Source organism: Chelonia mydas, chromosome 7 (genome assembly GCF_015237465.2).
Source record: "Chelonia mydas isolate rCheMyd1 chromosome 7, rCheMyd1.pri.v2, whole genome shotgun sequence".
Taxonomy (NCBI): Eukaryota; Metazoa; Chordata; order Testudines; family Cheloniidae; genus Chelonia; species Chelonia mydas.
Genome location: NC_057853.1, coordinates 36,265,960 through 36,287,570, shown reverse-complemented (window position 1 = coordinate 36,287,570; position 21,611 = coordinate 36,265,960). Strand labels below are relative to the sequence as shown.

At 41.9% G+C, this 21,611-nt stretch overlaps 1 protein-coding gene and 1 long non-coding RNA gene across 5 annotated transcripts in view; one reads left to right on the top strand and one right to left on the bottom strand.

Moving 5' to 3' along the window:
• LOC122466632 overlaps positions 1-414 on the top strand; it is an 88,976-nt gene extending 88,562 nt beyond the window's left edge. Inside the window, exon 4 of the long non-coding RNA XR_006292294.1 lies at positions 363-414. This is a non-coding gene — a long non-coding RNA (uncharacterized LOC122466632). The remainder of the gene's footprint in view (positions 1-362) is intronic.
• EFCC1 (EF-hand and coiled-coil domain containing 1) overlaps positions 1-17,751 on the bottom strand; it is a 90,808-nt gene extending 73,057 nt beyond the window's left edge. The window contains exons 1-2 of one of the 4 annotated variants that reach the window (XM_043551683.1): positions 13,864-17,751; positions 10,961-11,372 (exon numbers count right to left, since the gene is read on the bottom strand). In XM_043551683.1, coding sequence (XP_043407618.1) covers positions 10,961-11,372; positions 13,864-14,586 — 1,135 coding nt within the window. In that variant the 5' untranslated portion in view covers positions 14,587-17,751. The remainder of the gene's footprint in view (positions 1-10,960; positions 11,373-13,863) is intronic. The other 3 variants (XM_043551684.1, XM_037905044.2, XM_037905045.2) reach the window with 3 other exon arrangements.
• Positions 17,752-21,611: the final 3,860 nt, after the last annotated feature.

Genomic DNA, 21,611 nt, shown 5'->3' with positions numbered 1-21,611 from the left:
GGGACACATGCAAAGGTGTTCAGTTGTTAATACTTTTAATTTCTTTAAGAACTTCATTTTCAAGTTCCCTTTTTTTTTTGTTTCCAACTCTTAACATAACAAGTAACTAATTGCAACCTCCTGTTTACCCTGGAAACGTGCTTGGTGGGTGGGAGTTAAGAAGGAGAAGGTCAAAGCGATCACCTAGAACAATCTGGTTGACTGCTCTTACAGCTGGTAGTCAGAGTGTCAATATTCAGGCAGCTGCTTCAGTCACAGTCTGTTTCACCATCCAAGAGTTCAGTTCCCAGGTTATCGTTGTTCTTCACCTATAAATGTTTCTCAGTTTAAATTAATAAACCTGTTCTATTACATTTTTGTAGGAACAGACCAAATGACGAACCATTGCTACGGCCGACTGTCTGGCTAAGTGCTGAAGAAAAAGATTTTAAAGACCCCAAAGGCAAGCAATTTGAAGTTGTTATTCTCACAGGAACTGAAACCTGACCCCTCCTAGACCTTACACATATCTGTTAGGTGGTTTTAAGAATGCCTTAATATTACAGATGGGCCCAGGAAGTGCTGTTAAGATCTGGATGAGCTTTAGGCTGGGGGGCGGGGGAGGGGGGTGTTGTCAGAGTAAAGGTTAAATCAGAGCTGGGGCTCACTGGAATCTCACAAAATGCTTTTGTGGGACGCTGGAGTCCAAATTGCACAAGTCTCACAAAGTCAGTTGGTCTCATGCAATTTTAGCCTCATCTGAACAAAGCCCTGGAATGAAATCCCATAAATGCTTGATCTGCAGCCAAATTCCCCCTGCCCTGAAATTCAGAACCTCAGATCCAAGTGCCTTCAGTTTTGTCCCATCTCCACTTAATATTGTATGAACGTGGCCAACTAGTGCATTAACTTTTTGAGGCTCCTCTGTTTTGTTTTTGTATTTAATTTCTTTAGAAACAAAGGAGAAAAACAAATATGAAAAAATGGCCAGGGCTTTTATCAGTTTGTGGATCTGAATATGCAGTCTAGTGAGCCCACAGTCTCCATTCAGATTTCATGCCCTCTCTAGAGGGGATTCCCATTAAACTGAGTTGAGAGGGCCCAGCATCTTGTAGGATTGGGACCATAAACAGTACATGTTTTTAAAAGTACACTTTTATAATAAGGAGGCTAGCTTTGATTATCTTCCCCTTTCAAATTCACCAGTCATTCAGGGCCTCCATATGGAGCTGACAGCAGGAACCTCAGTGCACACGTACAAGGGTGGCCATAAAATATTACTTTGCACTGAAAGACATGAAGCTGTCATTTGGGGATTGGTCCTGCTTTGAGCAGGGGGTTGGACTAGATGATCTCCTGTGGTCCCTTCCAACCCTGATATTCTATGATTCTATGACCTCCAACATCATTAAAACTTCTCAATTAAGAATTTCTGGAGTAACCTATTTGGCTGTAATGGCTGCAATTTACAGTACTAGAGGAAACTGAATTCTATACATCAAGACAGTTGAAATATAAAAGGAAACGATACATTTGATTATATGAAGTGCTTTAACATGTTGGCATCCAAAGATCAATGCAAACCTAGATTTTTTTTTTAAACCTTACTGTACTATGACTTGCAAGGTACCATGATTTCCTCTCCCTCACCACATCTATGATATTTAGAGAATAATGATACAATTTTGATTTGTTTATACTTGATAAACAATCTGATGTTTAAAGAATTTGTTTTGTAAAAGAAGGGAAATCATTTCAATAATTAGATATTGTCAGAGTTCCACACTTCTCTTGCATCTAGATATGTTTGTCAGCTCTCTCTTGCCAACCCACTGTGCTCTAACAGTGCAAAAGGAGTAATATAATGCACCTTAACCCTGATCTGGCAGGTCTTAACACAAAATTCTCATTGACTTGAATGAAAAGTTTGCTTGAGTAAGGACTTCTGAATCAGTGAGTATGTTCTGTGATCCAACTATTTCCAGACATTGTCTCTGCTAGTACAGATGGTCCTTCCCCACCTGAGGATCGGAAACATGATGGCACAGTGCCCCAGGTGAAGGGGAAGGCTAGCTGTCTGTAAGTGGCAAGGTTCTTTCTGTGAAAGGCCAGGTACGTTCTCTCTACATTTAGATATACCCAAATCTTTTTCTTTTTTTTGGCGGGGAGGAGGGGAGGTTCTTGTGACATCTCTAGTATGACAACTACACAACAGAGCTGGTCGTAAATTTTCCAACAGAATGTTTTTCTGTCAGAAAATGCCTGTCTGTTGAAAGCAAATTGTTTTACATAAATGTGTTTACTTCGAGGAAAGTTTTCAAAAGAAAAATTGAAAAACATCTTGATAAGGTCAAACATTCCATATCGACCTTTTCAGAACAGAACATGTCTATTTTCTGTTTTGAAATGACTTCTGTTATAAATGTAATATAAAAGAAATAAAAGTAAAAATTGGAACAAAACATTTTGATTGTATTGCAACAAAGCATTGCAATTGACCTATAACTATTTTTTCCTCTGGAATCTCATTTTGTGGGGAATTTTGAAGCTTTTTGCTTTCATTTTATTTCGAAACAGAAAATGTTTCAAACTCATGGCACTCCCTGTGAAATGAAAAATCTGGTTCTGCCCAGCTGTACTATACAATCCATTTTAAATGTTTCCCAACACTGAATATTCCCTTTTTTTATCTTTGTAAAATGCTTATCATACCAGACAGCACTATTAACTTTAAACAGCATGTTCCTAAAGCTCTTGTGCTGAAACTCTGCAGTTTAATTTCTTTCTATTAATATTAATTTTATTAAAATTGCTGAAAAGAGCTAAATATAAGCTCTGCATCTGTGCCTGGCTTGAAATAACACATTTACATATTGATACATGAAAATACCTTTTTTGTGGGGGCAGGGAAAGTATTTTCTCTGTAGTACTTTCCCACCTTCACCTAATAGAAGCATTCTAAAACAGACCAGTAGGGGGAAATATTCCTTTCCTCCGCCTTCTTGGATCAGCATGTCTACTTTGGATTTACTTGGTCCATATTGAAAATTAGGGCAGGTCTACACTATGGGGTTACGTCGACCTAAGTTATACAACTCCAGCTACGTGAATAACATAGCTCGAGTCGACATAGCTTAGGTCGACTTCTTGCGGTGTCTACACCGCGTTGGGTTGACTTACCTTATGCTTCTTGTTCTGGTGGAGTACCGGAGTCAACTGGTGAGTGATCTGTGGTCGATTTAGCGGGACTTCACTAGACCTGCTAAATCGACCACTTGTGGATCGATCGTTGCAATGTCGATCCACGGTAAGTGTAGACATGCCCTTAGAAATGGAAAAGACCTATTACATTAGGTTCACCCTCCACAAAGTCAGGTTGTAGACTTATAGAAAGGGAAGATCCACACATCATCTTCTGATACTGTTGATATAAAATGTAACTATTTTGAAAAATCAGCACTGGTGAATATAAATCAGAGGAAAATGCCATCGTAAGCATCCATTTGTCAGATGTATATGTGTATGTGAATGGATGAAACAGACTATTGTGCAGTCCATACAGAAAAGATTTCTTGTTTAACTCATAAATACTAAAGGATAATTAAATAATTGTGAATCAGGCCATGCATACTAGGAGCATAATTAGCATTGTCTGACCCCTTGCATTGACCTATATAACTAGCATAGTGCTGGTTAGCACTGCTACAGTAAAAGCTCTGTCAACATCTCCATTACTAACTCTGTTTCACTAAGATCAATTTGGCCTTTGTTTTTGTTTCAAGTGGGATGAAAAAACAGTTTGTTTCCTCCTTGTCCCTCTGCTGCTTTAAGGAGAAAAACCTGTAATTTTTTCTCTAATCCATTTTTGCCAGTCCATAATCCCTACTGTGGATTGCTTCTTTTGGTGTTGCATTTTAGATGGTGGTTCAGTTTTTGTTTGTTTTAATACTCAATTCACTAACATTTTAAAATTCAATACTGGACCTGTGCAGTAATTTTTTTCATTATGCACTATATGTATATATTGTAGCAAGTACATTACAAAATTGTTCCAAAAGATTTGCTTATTAAAGCCTCTAGGTCATACTCATATGATATGATAGGGACACATCTACAGTAGTCATGATATGTTGAAGATGAATGTTATGACTTGACTTTTTCCTAAGGTTGGGGATGGTGTGGGGAGGGCGGGATGGTGTCTTTTAACTTAAAATGTCCTCGCTTTTAGTGAGTTTAATTCATTTTATTCTTTACAATTTTTGAGTTTAATATACACTTTTTCTAGCCTCCATGCTCAAAGCTCTTTAAAGACTACCTGAGCTTTTTCTTTGGAGCTTGTTTTTTTGTTTTCTAAGTTAATTTAGTTCCCCAGATAGGGACCAGATTGATGCTGGAAAGGACAGGATTCTGCTTATCAACAGAACAAGGGCACCAGTAATGCAGGTCTCCCCACACACGCACCTCAGCCATGACTTGTTGGCCTCAAAACACTCACCCACATGAGTGGGATGAGTGTATCAGGAAATTTTGTGACATTTGCAGGGGAGGGGTTCTGGAATTTATTTCAGTTGCTGCGAAAGGATTTTCTTACAATTCATAATGATTCTTTCCTAAAAACTTGTCTGAAAAATTTCAAATGTAACAGTTAATTAAAAAGACCCCTTTGGTACACGATCAGTTACACACACACACACACACCTATGCACAGGCAACTATCCCCCTTCCTTTCACCCCCAGATCTGAGGCCAGTGAGCTGTGCAGAAGAGAGCTAATGCAAACCTTCCATAATGCCTCCCACAGCCATAGGGGCATTTATGTATTATCAAGAGTCCTGAAGGAGCTCAGATATCAAACTACAGAATTACACCCTATCTGTGGTGTGTAACCTATTGCTTATATCAGCCTCTGTGCCTGATGACTGGAGGGTAGCTAATGTAACACGGACTTTTAAAAAGGGCTCCCAAGGTGATCTTAGCAATTACAGGCTGAAAAGCCTAACTTCAGTAGCAGGCAAATTAATTATAACTTTAATAAATAACAGAATTATCAGACACACAGATAAACACAATTTGTTAAGAATCAGCAGAACTTTTGCAAAGGGAAATCATGCCTCACCAATCTTAAAATTCTATGGGGGAGTCAACAAGCTTGTGGATATGGGTAATCTAGACTTTCAGAAAGCCTTTGACAAAAGCCTTGGGTGAGGGACCTTAAGGAAGCTAAGTAGCCATAGGATGAAAGGGAAGGTCCTCTTATGGATCAGTAACTTGTTGAAAGATAGGAAACAAAGGGTAGGAGTAAATGGTCAGTTTTTCACAATGGAAAGAGATGAACAGTGGGGTCCCCCAAGAATCTGTACTGGGACCTGTGCTGTTAACCATATTCACAGATGATTTGGAAAAAGGGGTTAACAGTGAAGTGGCCATGTTAGCAGATGATACAAAATTATTGAAGATCGTTAAATCCAAAGTAGACTGTGAAGAATTATAGAGGGATCTCTCAAAACAGGATAACTGAGCAACAAAATGGCAGATTTCAGAGTAACAGCCGTGTTAGTCTGTATTCGTAAAAAGAAAAGGATTACTTGTGGCACCTTATAGACTAACCAGTTTATTTGAGCATGAGCTTTCGTGAGCTACAGCTCACTTCATCGGATGCATAGCATATCATGGAAACTGCAGAAGACATTATATACACACAGAGACCATGAAACAAAACTTCCTACCACCCCACTCTCCTGCTGGTAACAGCTTATCTAAAGTGATCATCAAGTAGGGCCATTTCCAGCACAAATCCAGGTTTTCTCACCCTTCCCCCCCCCCCCCCCACACACATACAAACTCACTCTCCTGCTGGTAATAGCCCATCCCTCTTTGAAACCTCTCTTTATAATGCGCATGATAATCAAGGTGGGTCATTTCCAGCACTAATCCAGGTTTTCTCACCCCCCCCACACACACCCCCCCTCCAAAAACCACACACACAAACTCACTCTCCTGCTGGCAATAGCTCATCTTACAATGTGCACAGCAATCAAGGTGGGCCATTTCCAGCATAAATCCAAGTTTAACCAGAACATCTTGGGGGGGGGGTTTGTAGGAAAAAAACAAGGATCTACAACCTATCCTGAAGGATGACCCAACACTCTCACAAATCTTGGGAGAAAGGCCAGTCCTTGCCTACAGACAGCCCCCCAACCTGAAGCGAATACTCACCAACAACCACATACACACAACAGAACCACTAACCCAGGAACCTATCCTTGCAACAAAGCCCGTTGCCAACTGTGCCCACATATCTATTCAGGGGACACCATCACAGGGCCTAACAACATCAGCCACACTATCAGAGGCTCGTTCACCTGCACATCCACCAATGTGATATATGCCATCATGTGCCAGCAATGCCCCTCTGCCATGTACATTGGTCAAACTGGACAGTCTCTACGTAAAAGAATAAATGGACACAAATCAGATGTTAAGAATTATAACATTCATAAACCAGTCGGAGAACACTTCAATCTCTCTGGTCACGCAATCACAGACATGAGGGTCGCTATCTTAAAGCAAAAAAACTTCAAATCCAGACTCCAGCGAGAAACTGCTGAATTGGAATTCATTTGCAAATTGGATACTATTAATTTGGGCTTGAATAGAGACTGGGAGTGGCTAAGTCATTATGCAAGGTAGCCTATCTCCCCTTGTTTTTTTCCTACAACCCCCCCCCCAAGACGTTCTGGTTAAACTTGGATTTATGCTGGAAATGGCCCACCTTGATTGCTGTGCACATTGTAAGATGAGCTATTGCCAGCAGGAGAGTGAGTTTGTGTGTGTGGTTTTTGGAGGGGGGGGTGAGAAAACCTGGATTAGTGCTGGAAATGACCCACCTTGATTATCATGCGCATTATAAAGAGAGGTTTCAAAGAGGGATGGGCTATTACCAGCAGGAGAGTGAGTTTGTATGTGTGTGGGGGGGGGGGCGGGGGGGAAGGGTGAGAAAACCTGGATTTGTGCTGGAAATGGCCCTACTTGATGATCACTTTAGATAAGCTGTTACCAGCAGGAGAGTGGGGTGGTAGGAAGTTTTGTTTCATGGTCTCTGTGTGTATATAATGTCTTCTGCAGTTTCCACGATATGCTATGCATCCGATGAAGTGAGCTGTAGCTCACGAAAGCTCATGCTCAAATAAAATGGCAGATGAAATTCAACATTGATTAAAGCACACTGGAAAAAATAATCCCAACTATACATATACAATGATGGGTTCTAAATTAGCTGTAACTACCCAAGAAAGAGATCTTGGAGTCACCATGTATATTCTCTGAAAACTAATGCTGCTGTGCACTGAGCAGTCAAAAAAGGCTAATAGTCTGTTAGGAACCATTAGGAAAGGAATAAAAATAAGACCATAAATATCATAATGTTACTATATAAATCCACCCACACTTTGAATACTGTGTCCAGTTCTGGTCGCCCCATCTGTAAAAGGACATGGTCACACTGGAAAAGGTTCAGAGAAGAGCAACAAAGATGATCCAGGGTATGGAACAGCTTCCATATGAGGAGAGACTAAAAAGATTAGGGCTGGAGAGAATTTTTTTTTTTTTAACATGGGCAAAACATATTATCCTCCAATCTTGTTCTCTGAAATGGCTGAATCATTTTTGTTAAAACTTTGCTAAAAAAAAATTAATCTGGAGCAGTGGTCACCAACTGGTCAATCGCGATCGACTGGTCGATCCTAGAGACTCTCCCAGGCAATCGTGATCTCTTGCGGTGTAGCGGGGCTGCTGCTAAGGCAGGCTCCCTGCCTGCCTGCCCCTACCCCACGCTGCTCCCGGAAGCAGCCAACACACCCCTGCGGCCCGGGGCGGGGAAAGGAGTCTCCATACGCTGCTCCTGCCTGCAAGCACCGTTCCCGCAGCTCACATTAGCCGGGAATGGGGAACTGTGGCCAATGGGAGCTGCTGGGGCAGTGCCTGCAGAGAGGGGCAGCGCGCGGAGCCACGTGCCCCCCCCCCGCCCCTCCCCGGGGCCACAGGGGCACGTCGGCCCTTCCAGGAGAGGCATGGGGCTGGGGCAGGCAGGGAGCCTGCCTTAGCCTTGCTGCACCACTGACCAGGAGCCACCCGAGGTAAGTGCTGCCTGGTGGGAGGACATACCCCAACCCCCAGCCCTGAGCTCCCTCCCCGAACCAGCATCCCATACCCCCTCCTGCACCCCAACCCCCTGCCCCAGCCCTGACCCCCTCCAGAACCAGCACCCCACACCTACTCCTGTACCCCAACACTCTGCCTGAGCCCAGAGCCCCCTCCTGCACTCAAATTTCCTCCCAGAGCTTGCACCCCTCACCCCCTCCTGCACCCCTTCCCTAGGCTCAGTCCGGAGCCCCCTCCCACAGTGCGAACCCCTTGGCCACAGCCCAGAGCCCGCAACCCCTTCCGAACCCCAACCCCTGCCCCAGCCCGGTGAAAGTGAGTGAGGGTGGGGGAGAGTGAGCGATGGAGAGATGGGAGGATGGAGTGAGCAGGGCAGGGCTTTGGGGAAGGGGCGGGGCCTCAGGGAAGGGCCAGAGTAGATTCTGTGTTGCCCTTAAATTCAAAAAGTGGTCTTCGGCGTAAAAAGGTTGGAGACCACTGATCTGGAGGCAACCACCCAGTATGGAAAATTTCAGCTCAAAAGATTTAAGTCTGGCAAAATTATAAGCAACTAATAGAGAGTCTTATAATGGAAAGTGTTGGGAAGTCTTAAGTATAACCAGTGCTACCAGCTCATCATCATCATTTCATCAATGGTGAAATCTAACAGAAAAATCTGTTAGACCAGCTGTTATTTTCAGAACCAAAGGTCAGCGCTCACTGAGCAAGTCTGGGCTGATGTTTCTTATTCATCTTTAACTAGCTCATTACCCTCTTCTCAAAAATGTGCTTTTATGCTCCATCAAACTTTGGAAGCGAGCTCTCACTGCATTGGCCAGTGGAGACTTTCTATTTCAGGCAGTAGAGAGAAGGCTGTATGGCTTACACAGGACTAGAGCTGGGTAAATAACAGATTTTTCAATTTGCTGGAAATTCCAAAAAACAAAAAACAAAAAAAAATATTTTGGGTAAAACCCAAAACTTAAATTTTTTGAAATTTTTGCGAATAAAAAAATTTAAAAAATTGTTTCATTAACTGTTTTATTTTGATTTCAAGCATTTGTTTAACTTTATACAAATGTTAAAAATAAAATTAAAGAAATTCAAAACAAAGTCATTTTTGAATGACATTTGTTTTGAAAATACCAAAATGAATTTTTTTTACCAAAATTATTCAGCAAAACTGACATGAATTCTTGAAATGCTTGGGTGTCACCAAATCTGTGGTTTTCACTGAAAAAAGTTTTAGTCAAAAAATTTCTCCCAGTTCTGTTCTGGACCCATTGCCAGCAAATCCCCGTGAGTAGCTGTCTTGGAAGTTACTTGCTCTTGATGGTATTTTAAAATGGTACAGCTATTTAATGAAATGCATTTATTTTCTGTAAACCCAAAGATATCAACATACACAATGCTCATAGAAAGACACCAGATAGAGTGATTATTTTTAGATACTTCCCCCACCCTATAAACACAATACAATAGCTGTAATGCCACAAATAGCTCCTATAAGGAAACAGGAAATATCAGATTAAAAAGGGAAAAGCTGTTCTGCATAGTCAAAATATTAAAATAACAGTTTTAAATAAAGAATCAGGGAAAAAATTGAAAGAAAGTCAGTTTGCATATGAGTTACCTTTTTATTATATGTCAGTCTAAATGTGTACATTAAGTCTGTGCATCTAGCACTGACGCATGCAAAATTGCCAGCGACTTAAATAATCATCAGTGAGTTCACTGAAAGTTTTGTCTGAGCAAGAACAGCAGGATTGGGTACTAAGTAAATTTGTGCACATTTTTCTCTGTTTTGGAGATATATTTATGCAAGCAGTTGTCCTAGTGGTTAAAGCACAAGGCTAGGAGTTGGAAGGCCTAGGTTCTGTTTCAGACTGTCACTAAATTACTGTGTGACTTGACTTAAGTTCTCTATGCCTCAGTTTCTTCATATGTAAAATAGGGATAATAATACCTTTGAAAAGACTTTGTGATCTATGTATGAAAACTGATACATGGTCTCACAAGTATATTGTCATAATTATGGGTGCTCACTTGGCATGCAGTAGGTATTCAATTAAACATTGCTCCTACTATTAATAAAACTGTGAAGTGGGCCACCTGATATATTAAGAACTGTAAGCCACAACTTTAACTGCTTGCTTATTTTTTCTTGCTTTTGGCTTCCTTTTGTCTTACCATCAATGGAAGGCTATGTAGTGGGTACACGCATGGAATCATTACCCATCATCTGTTTTGTTTTGAATTAGCTTCCTATCTAATTGAGTAAAATACATTCCATCAATGAAAAATGATGGACATAAGTTACGCCACAGCTTAACATTGTAGGCCAGAATTTGGCCTTATGTATGGCACTTCTGAGCTGTTTGTCCAGGTGCCAGTTTAGACTGAGTGATGGAACATCATCTGTTCAGTTACTATTTTTATGTGTATCTAATTTAAGTAACAGGAACTAATCCAATTCAAATTAGTTATAGCAAAAAAAACCTTTGAGATGGAAAATGCAGTATATAAAGGATTGAGTAAACAATGGCTTTTTAGGTTTATCTTGAGGTGTTACTACTCTAACTTTCATTGGTGGGTAAGTTATTTTGGGAGTCTTTCCACCTCACTGTAGGCCAAAACCAGTATTTCTTTCTCAGGCCAAACTCCGTGAAGGCATTGAGCTCTGCGAGGGACCCTTTCTAACAAAATGAATAGATAGCTCCTAATTCCTCTCCAACCACACTTTAGAAAATATCTTAGTAGATTCATTAATATAAGCATTTATTTTCTAGCCCAGCTATGTTGAAATATGATTTGATACATTTATTTTGAATGGTATCAGACTTACCTATAGTACTGTAGTTCTGATTCTAGCTGCTGGATGTATATTTGCAAATGTGGCACTTTATTGGCTTTTGCTTCTAACTCCTTCACTTTGCCAAGACTGTTAAGGACTGCATGTCTAGCTTCTTCCACTTTCTTCCTCATTTCTGCCTGTTCCCTCTTCAGATTACGGTTGCAGTCTTCCAGGGTGACTATAGCTTCCTGGGAACTCCTCAGTTCTTTTTGCAGTTCTTGATTGAACCTAATTGCTTCTTCAATTTGTCCATCCCTGGAATTCCGGATTAGTTCCACCTCCTTTAGGACACTCTGAAGGCACTTGGTGGGCTGGGAGTGTTTGGGAGTTAACAGTCTCCTATTTCCTATAAAACAGGTCCCATCTTTCTTATGATTAGCATGGCTTTTCCACAGTCCTACCTACAATCAACAGGAGCAGAAAGAGGAACACAGATTAATTTGTATGAAAATAACTTAACATTTTAATCAAAGCTGAAAATGGGCAGATTTTTTGACATATTTTCTTCACCTGTAGTAAACCTACCCTTAATTAGGAATCTACCTTTGGCCTACACAAAGTTCTGGGCACAATCCTTGGGTAATACAATTATTTTCAAAATACATAATTTATGTAGAAAAGTTGACTCATTAGAGGCACAGCAAACTTTGTCTCAAATGTTTTACATGTTCACATCTTATTTTAATTTCATGTCTCCCCATTGTTTCAGTCAGTTCTTAGGGGCGCAACTAGCGTTTTGAGAAGCATACCACGACTTCTTTTAGGCATGTGGGCTATATGAATTAGCATGAAGCTGGTAATCAGTGGGTGTCCTGAGTTTTAATCCTAGTTCTTCCAGTAATTCACTCTGTGGCCCTGGGCCAGTAACTTCACCGTTTTGTCTCAGTTTTCCTATTTGTAAACCAGGGATAGTACTACTTCACTGGGATGTTGTGAAGATTTCATAGTTAATGTCAAATTAGAACTTCAAACATATATAAGCATTATCTGAATGCTAAGTATATTTATTAACTCAAGTTAACTAGTCACACCAAAAAAAACTGCGTAAGTCAAGTTTCCAGGGCCTCACCCTTTCTACACTACTCCTTCATGCCAGAAATATTCTTTGTCTCCCTAGAGCAATCAAGCAATGCCTGCTATTAAAATCCTGTACTCTTTACTAATTGGAATCAATGAGTGCTGCCTGAGCAAGGACTGCGCGTTGAGGCCCCAAAGTCAGTGGGGCTCTGCAAGAGTCTGCTCACCAGTTCAATTGTAGGAGTGGGGCCTAACTATGAACTCAAGAGGTTATCTGTGAGTCCCAAAACATTTCTTGCTCAATGAACTGCCTACTTGTTTTTCTCACAGGTAAAAATCCAAACATTCATATTTATTTATATTTTTTAAAATATCACATCCATTACTGATAAAACACTGACAAACCAAAGCCATATACAAGAAAAGAGTAAGATCAAAACACACCAAACCCTATAATGCACTAGCTTATAGTGCCTCATTAATAAATAGTAATACTGCAACAAAACATTTCCTCTTGAAAATTGTACATAACCAAACTGGTTGTCTTAAACAAAAACCAGCAACAACACAAACACACAATACCCAGGAAGAAATAATGACAAATATCCAAGTTGCCATTTGTTTAGAAACAGAACTATTTATATTCAGTAATCTGGAATTAGATGGAACATAACTCTCTGAATCATTCAGTAAACGTCATTAATATGTCAGATGTTCATTTTTTGAAAATCACAGCATCTTCATCTTCAATTTACATATAACATTAACACTGAAAAAGTATGAAAGCCTTGATGGCTCAGGAAATAAACTGACTGAAAGGTCAAAAATCTTTTCCAGCAAGTAGCCCCAGCCAGGCCTGGAAGGATATAAATTCTCCCACCTGCCTTTGAACTTTCACCCACATTTATTTCAATGGGCTTTTAGTGGTCTAACTTTTTAAAATATGTTCCAGCAGCTTGTTGCACTGTGTAACCATTGCGAGTTTGAATGAACCTAACACCAAGATCCATTTTCTATGGCTTTTCATGACAAGCATTTGGAGGTAGGCAGAGCCCCTTCACCCAAAACTGAGGTGAATGCATATAGGTCACAAACTAATTAACAAAATGTTTGCTCTGAACACAAGCTTTAATGAGCTCCTTTAACCACTACTAGCTCCAGTGAGATTTACTTTCAGTTAACAAAAATACTGTTGTGCTTTAGGTTAAATTTAAACCACCTTTTAATGCACAGTTACAGTGACACCAGAAATGGAAGCCTCTCTCCCTTGTCCAGCAGTACTGATAGAAATGGATGCACTCTGTTTATCCGTTAATTAAATCTCTCCCCAAACATAGTAGCAATAATAATCCAACCTTTTTATAATCCAGTTACCCAACAATAACCTGATTAGATTTCCTGGAAATCTTTCAGAGACCTAGTGGGGTGAGCACAGAGTTTAACATGGTGCATTTCATATTCCCTTCTTTTAGCTCTTTCTCTCACACTCGGGAAGGACCCGGAGCAGCACGACCCCAGCTAGACCAATGCAGCTAGTGAATACATATTTTCCCTGCCCCGATTTACACTCCGAGGTGCCCCTGAAATCAGAGCAGCGTTCGGCTCTCAAACTTCTGCCGGTAGGAAGAAGGCGGGCAGGGCGCTGGGCTGCCAGCGTGTAGGCGTGGCGGGGCTTGGGAACAGTGGGACCTGTCACCCTGCCTTTACAGGGACCTCTGCAGCTTTTGCTGCCCTAAGACAGTAGCTACCGCTGACACTAACGCCATGTGTCAGTTTCCCAGGGTTGGTTTCGCTCTGGCCGCAGGCTGAGTCCCCGGAGCGGGGTCTGGCCAGTTCCCCCCGAGCGTGCAGCGGCCCGTGCCCTTCCCCGCTCACCTGCAGCGCTAGGCACCTGGCGTCGCTGCTCTGCAGCGCTGCCCGCATGTCCTCCACCAGCTCCCGCAGGCTGCCGTTCTCTTCCTCCAGCTTCACGATCCGGTCTTCAGCCTGCTCCAGAGCCACGATCTCCTCGTAGCACTCCCTGGAGCAGGGGCCCGGCCGCCTGGCGAGCGGGGCCAGCCCCGGGGCTGCCGGGGGAGGAGAAGCCCCTCGGGGGCTGCCGCTTTTGAGGGCAGCAGCCCCCGGGCCCGCCTTGTCCCGCCGCCGCCGCAGCGGGCTGCGCAGCCGGATCTGGGTCTCGATGTGCTCGCTCTCCTTGCCCAGCGGCAGCCTGCCCACCGCCGGGCGCTGCGGCGCGCAGCCGGCCTTGGTGCTGAAGTAGCCGCAGAGCTTGGCGTGGAACTGGCGGAAAGTCAGCTCCGGGGCCAGGTCCTCCCAGAGGCCGGCGCACTCCTCCGGGTCGGCCGCCGCCTCCTCCGGGTCCGCCAGCCCCAGCACCTGGCAGAGGGTGCGGAAGTCCTCGCCGGGGATCCTGCCTTCCGCCTGGCAGTCCAGGTGGTGGAAGATCTCCTGCAAGTACTGGTCCAAGCCCGTGGCCAGCACGATGATCTCGTTCTCCACGCCCCGGTCCAGCCCGTAGTGATACGCCAGGGCGCTGACCAGCCACTGGGTCCGGCGGGCCGGCCGGCTGTAGGGGTCCCACGCGTCGAGGGGATCCATCTCTCACTCCACCACCATGCTGCCCCTGCTGGCGCGCGGGAGTGTCCGGAGCCCTGCAGGCAGCTCCGCTCCCGCAAGCCCAGCGCGGGGTCAGAGCAGGGGCCAATGTCCGGCCGCGGGACGCGCCGCCCCCGTGAGCACGTGCGCGGAGATGTGCACAGGCTCCGGGGCTAAGGGAAGCTGCTGCCCTTTGCTCTCGGGCTCCGCTTCCCCCCAGCCGCGCAGGAAAGGGACAGGGAGCGGAGCGGCGGGTGGGGAAGCTAGAGGAGGGTGGGGGGAAGAGTGAATGAACACATCGTGGGGTGGGGGGCGGAGCAGATTGCGGGGTGCGTGGGGGGAGATGGAGCAGATGGGGAAGATGGAGCAGATGGGGGGGATCGGGAGGGTGTATGGGGGAGATGGAGCAGATGGGGGGTGTCTGGGGGAGCCGGACGGGCAGGAAAAATCTGAATTACACTGAACTCCCTCCTGGTGCTCCAACACTTTCCCCGGAACTGTGCTATACTGTTTTGTGTGCCTGGCTGTCTTGTGTATGCCCCTGAAGAGTACACAGAATGAGAGATGGGGTTTGTTCTAAAGACTTTACAGTTTACACTGTGTAGCTGGGGAGTGATTGTCAGATCATGTTTTGAATCGAGTTTATCGCTTTAAATATTTTCAGGTGGCTTCATGTTTGCCCTTTATTATTTTCTCTCTAACAAGTGTTGCTTTTGCTAATGTCAAATGTCCACTGCACTGAGTTTCCCTGTTTATAATTTATTCTGTCAACTAGTAACAGTTCCCAAGACAGGAGAGTGGTGTTGTGGTTAACAGAATTAATCAAACAACAACTCAACCTCAAATATATGTCAGTCTGAGCAAAGAGTAAAATATATGTGCTTGGGTTTATGTCTTGGTAACCCTAGAATCCCTTTCTGTCGACCTCACTCAAGCAAAACTCCTGTGGGAAGCTCCTGGCATCAGTAAGGATTGCAGGCTTGCATCCTGGTTTGTAAGATGACCCACTGTTTGGAGACCCTAGCAATAACTCGACTCAAAAGACAAAATTAAAGAAACCCCAAGCCCCCGACAGGTGTTGGCTACCACTGAAACAAATTTTAAACAGCCTGATTAAAAAAAATGTCTTCTTTGTATTCTGATATGTTTTGAAGGTTTTATTTAAAGAAAACAGCTTTTGGTCTCAAAACATTTCTGTTCAGTTGTTCAACTTTGTCTTCTGATTCTTGTGACATCTTGTTGGACAGTCCTTCAGGGAGGACATATCCTAAATTTCTAATATGAAAAAGCAGAAAAATAATTTTTGTTTTGGGGAAAGGTGGAGGGGTCACAATCCATCAGGCCTTCCTTATTCATCCTAAGTAGCAAAGAGGAGAGTACAAGCCCAGGTGGTTTTTTCATTGATTTCATTCATTCTTCAAGTAACACTTCCCAAAGATGGCACTGTTGTAAAGTGATTGCAGTGATGCGTTTTGCCTGAGAAGATTGAAGGATTATTGGTATGACCCAATATCTGCTGAAATCAGTGGATGTCTTTCCACTGATTTTAATGAACACTGCATCAGGCCCTAAATCCAAAGTTAAATGTTGGAACTATAGTTAATACCCAAACACCAGAGACTCAAAGAGTGTGCAGTGTCTTGTGAAAGCAAATTAACAGTGCTCAGTTTTGTGTTACATATCCACTACCAATCACATAATAAAGATTATTGTGAATACCAATTAGAAGTAGCTGCACTTCGAGAATCTCATTTCAATCTAGCTGTTTTTAGGGGAATGTAAAATAAAGGTATTAGAGGCTGGTAAATATCCATTTCTTTGTATTCTGATATGTTTTGAAGGTTTTATTTAAAGAAAACAGCTTTTGGTCTCAAAACATTTCTGTTCAGTTTCAGCCAGGAACACTTTTTCATTTGAATTGTATAGAGCCATGAAAAATAGGGGCGTTATAATGGAAATCCACTGTTGTAACAGCCCAACCAGATGCCACGGTCATATTTCAACAATGTTTTTGTTAAAAGTTCAGAATAAGTAACCTTAACGCCTTCATTGCCATTTTGGTTGTATTTTCTTGAGTCTGAATTTGGATGAGCATTCATTTCCAGTTTCATAAAATTGCAAGCCTAAAGTTGGCAAAAAACCTAAAATATGATAGGTCCCAATTCAACAAGGTACTTAAGCGTGTGCCAAATTTTAAGCATGTGTGTAGTTCCGCTGAAATTCTTGGGACTACTCTCATGCTTAAAATTAGGCATATACTTAAGTACCTTGTAGAAGTCACAGCCATAATTTGCTTGGTTTGGGTTTTGCTCCTGTATTTTTGCACCTCTCGGTAGATGTGATATGTCTGTGGCATAAGTATATGCCTTGTAAGAAATTGTCAGATGTAACATAAAAGTATGTCTGCTTGCTCCACAATTTTAACTGGCTTAAATCCATGTACAGTAGAACCTCAGAGTTAGGAACACCTTAGGAATGGAAGTTGTTCGTAACTCTGAACAAAATGTTATGGTTCTTTCAAAAGTTTACAACTGAACATTGGCTTAATACAGCTTTGAAACTTTACTATGCAAAAGACAAGTGCTGCTTTTTACCATCTTAATTTAAATGAAACAAGCACAGAAAAAGTTTCCTTACCTTGTCAATTTTTTTTTACATGTACCCTTTATTTTTTTTTAGTAGTTTACATTTAACACAGTACTGTGCTGTACATTATTTGTCTTTTTTTTCTTTTTCTTCGTCTCTGCTGCCTGATTGTGTATGGTGTGTGATTGACCGCTCAGTTCGTAACTCTGGTGTTCATAACTCTGAAGTTCTACAGTATTTTCTAAAGCTGTGAAATTTCCAGAAGATGTATATCTGATGGGAGTACGTTCTTCTTAAAAATTAAATGTTTTCTCAAACATGAACCTGTCAACATTAATTTCTTGTTATTCAAATTGTAAAAAACTGTTTATTGCAGCCCCTGCATATTAGTAGTCCCATTGACTTCATTGGGATTCATTGCATGAGTAAGAGATAATATTTGCTGAATAGATTGACTCTCCTTAGTTCACGCTGAATGGAAGTGATGACTTAATTCCATCTGTTGTGAATCTCCAAGAGAAAGCATCTTCCTAAAACAAAGGGGCCCATTGTCCTGTCCTCTTTAATATAAATCAGATTTCTGATTATTCATATGATAAAAATCTGTGCATTGACAACATACAATACTGTATTGCTGAAGAGCTCCCTTTGGCCTTGATGCTTTAACTCAGTAGTTTTCAACCTTTCTTCATTTGCAGACCCCTAAAAAATTTCAAATGGAGGTGCAGACCCCTTTGGAAATCTTAGATTCAGTCTGCGGTCCTTCAGGCATCTATAGATCACTGGTTGACCACTGCTTTAAGGTCTGGAGTTCCTCCAGGGCACTCAATGTCCCTCATGGTCAGGCCCTATTTTCCCGGGGACTGAGCTCTACCCACTCATGTTCTCTCCTTTGCGTGTTTATTTTCGAAAACAGTAATTTGTTTTGTAATTATGCAACCATTGGGGACTGTAAAACCCTCTTTCTGGTTTTCATCAGTTCATTTCTGGTTTGTTAAGGCTCAATGTATTCTCATACCTCATCTTAAGGAGTATTTTCTCTCTTAGTTTTTTTTTTCCTGCTTATAAAACTTGACATGATACATTTTTAGCTCACATAACTTGTAACCTGTCATGTTCTTGATTGGCAAGAGGAATGACTAGATGATCTTAGAAGTCTTTCCCATCCTTAATGACTATGCTTTCTTTGTGTAGGCTTGGCTTGACAAAAGTAATTGGACATGGTTGAGGCCCCATTTCTTGGGAGACAGGACTAGGGAGGTAAATTGATCAGCAGCCTAGAAACAGAATATCTGTACTAGCTAAGATAAGGGGCAACACTCAGGGAACCATTTACAATGGGCAAGATAAATTGGGAATGAGGTAAAGCTGAAGTAAAGAGTAGGTCATACATAGACAGCGCGTGGACAGAACATGCTGTACAGGGATTGGTTCCTATAAAGGAATGAAGCCAGTCCCAAAACATGTAATTTGATGTATAGTAAATGCAATGTAAGTGTGTATAAAGGAAGAGGTTTGCTGTGTAACACTGGATGTGTGCTATGCTTTATGCCCATCCCCTACACTTAAGTCTGATCAACTCATTAGAGCTTTTCTGTATGCCAAATAAAGGAACCTGGGTGATGAGACTGCAGTCAAACTGAGTTCCTTGGGAACCGAGTGAAAGAGGTCTTGGGGGAACCCCAACACTTTGTTTAATGGCATAGTATGTAAATATGAAACTCTATCTAAACCTACCTCTTTTTTCAATCCTATTATATTCATAAGGTTCAACAAAATATTCAGTGTCATACAGAATTAGGAGATAAAATACAAACCATTAACGCTTTTGAGATTTTAGTAGGTATTATGTAAATCCACATCTCCTATCTAGACACATCAATTGAACTAAGGCATAAAGGTCTTAGAGTAGATGCTGAAACACTTACACTTGGTTTGGTCTAGCTATTTTAAATTTTAAAAAATTTCCATAGTGGAGATAATTGATTTAAAGATTGACAGAATCTTTACCAGACTGTAAACATGTCAACATAAATTTTACTGCAACACCTGGAGTTTCCAGTTGAGTTGCTATTGAGTTTTTTGGTCATATCTCATGCTAGAATACAGGCACTAAAACACCTTTGGAAGACATTTGGGCCTTTGTTGAACTGCCCACTAAGCATCTGTTGTTCTTCTGTTTTAAAAGAATGGAGGACCATTAAATGGCATGATAAATCTGTGGCTTGTCATTTTGCATTGTTATAGGAAAAACGAGTAGGTCAGACTGGTTTCAGTTCACCTAAGTTATATCTGTGATGCAAAGTAGATATTATATATGAACATAAATGCCTTGGCCATTACATCGTTTCCTTTCTCATCTCTTTGAAAGCAGTTGTTTTTGCATAATGAGGTCCTTCAGTAATTTGTGCAATCTTTGAAAATTATGTAAGAGCAACTAGACCAAAAAAGTCTGCAGCTCCACCAGTGGGGTAGTAGTAAAAAAAGAAATAAATTAATCTCAACTAAACTCCTTATTCCCCAGATGAAAAGAGGGAAAACTCAGTTTACTCTCGACTACACTACTGCAGCTCACTTCAGCCTCTGTATTATTGGGCTTCCGCTTTTTGAAAAAGAAAGCTTTGCATTTGCTTAGAGAACCTTTACCTTTAAAAGGAAGACATGACTTTGCACACACACAAGCCTTGTTTACTAAGGATGTTGGTAAAAAATTCCCACTGTTGCACTGCAGTTCCACCAGTGTTAGCAATGTTGGGAAGACCATATTAGCTCCATTAAATTCAATGGGATTTTTGTCCTTGACTTCAGTGGGGCTAGGATTCATGCCTAGTGCACACAAGTCTTCTGTATCTGCTAGCATTTTTAATACCATATTCTCTAAACAGCTCAGAGTGGGTCTGATAATATGGTGTTAAAAATGTAAGCACTTTGTCTACATCAGGGCTCCCACTGTCACTAGCACCAGTGGAACATTTGTATGATGAATCCATATAATAAACAAGGCCATATGTGACAGCTGGAGTTCAATGGAGTGTTTGCTCCCAGTGTTGTGACAGCATTTGAAAATTAAAAACATTTAAAATGTTGCCTTTGAAATTCATTAAACAGAAGTGATGTTTGAATTTAAGAGTCCAACTCAATTTTATTGCACCGAGAAGACTTTGATTTGACTGCCAGTACTGCTGATGGATTGCTATTTGTAACCACGTTAGCTAGGAATGGGCTTGTTTCTGATCTAGATTCAAATGCAGTAAGGTCACTTATAGAAACAACTGTTCTGAGTTTCAGGGAAGTAGACCAATTTTTTATTTTAGAGTTGATACATGCTGCAGGACAAGTAGTCAGCACTGACTGCTTTGTTATTCAAAGTTCCAGAATAACAATATAATGGTCCCATAGCTGTGGTGGATTGTCAATCAGTGGTACTATATAGGCCTGCTAGAACTGTTAGACTTTGGAGAAAATGTACCTTGCAGGCAAAATCATGTCAGAACTTTTAAAAATGTCTTATTCACTCAATACTTTTGTTTAATGGGGTCTGTAGAGAAAAGTTCTCCTTCACACTGGAGACTTATCCAATATGTCTATATCATGTGAATCAAATTATATAAAATTAATATTACATAATCACCGAATAATACACTAGGAAGAAGCTGATAGTGCAGCCAGAAGGCAGGCTATGAATAGTAGCTATATATACAGGACGCTGGTTAGTATAGTTTGTCTATGTATGACATGGATGGCGGCTACAGGAGGCTGGGGAAGGCTAAGCCTCCCCAAACCTCTGGTAATTGCCGCAGCCCTGGAGCTGTGCTGTGGCGGGGCTCAGAACTCCTTTGGGCAACCTAGGCTCAGGCCTGAGCAACAGCCAGCCAGCTGGGCCTCCTCCAGACTGCTCTGGGTGCCGGTGGGCAAGCTGGGATTCAGGGCTGTGCTAATGGTTGGCGAGAGGGGGGAGTCGAAAGGGCAGAGTGGGGCAGGGCCTTGGGCGGAAGGGGCTGGGACTCGTAGAAGGGGTGGGGCAAGGGGCTAGCTTCCTCAAACTGCAGGGAGGGGGTGGGTATGCGCCTCCCATGATGTATGATAATCTGAGTGTTAACAGAACATGCAGGAAAGGGATGTCCTGTGATCTTGGTAAATATAGACTATGTGAGGTTTAGAAAGACTTCATATTGTGCTGTGCTAGAGATAGAAGTACAGATTTTATGCCAAACATCTTGTTTCCCCAAATCCTTTCTAACAAAGAGGCGATCATATGTATAACTTTGGAATTAATATTGTATGTCTCTTAAGCTTCTTCTATCATAGAAGAAAACTTCTGGGATGAACTAATAGCAGTAATAATGGTACAGTCTTGTCCTTGTCATATTCTAAGTTATCTGCTACCTGCCTTCTTGTTTATTAGGCCCAGCAATGTTTGGAAAAGTTTTGTGTATACAGTA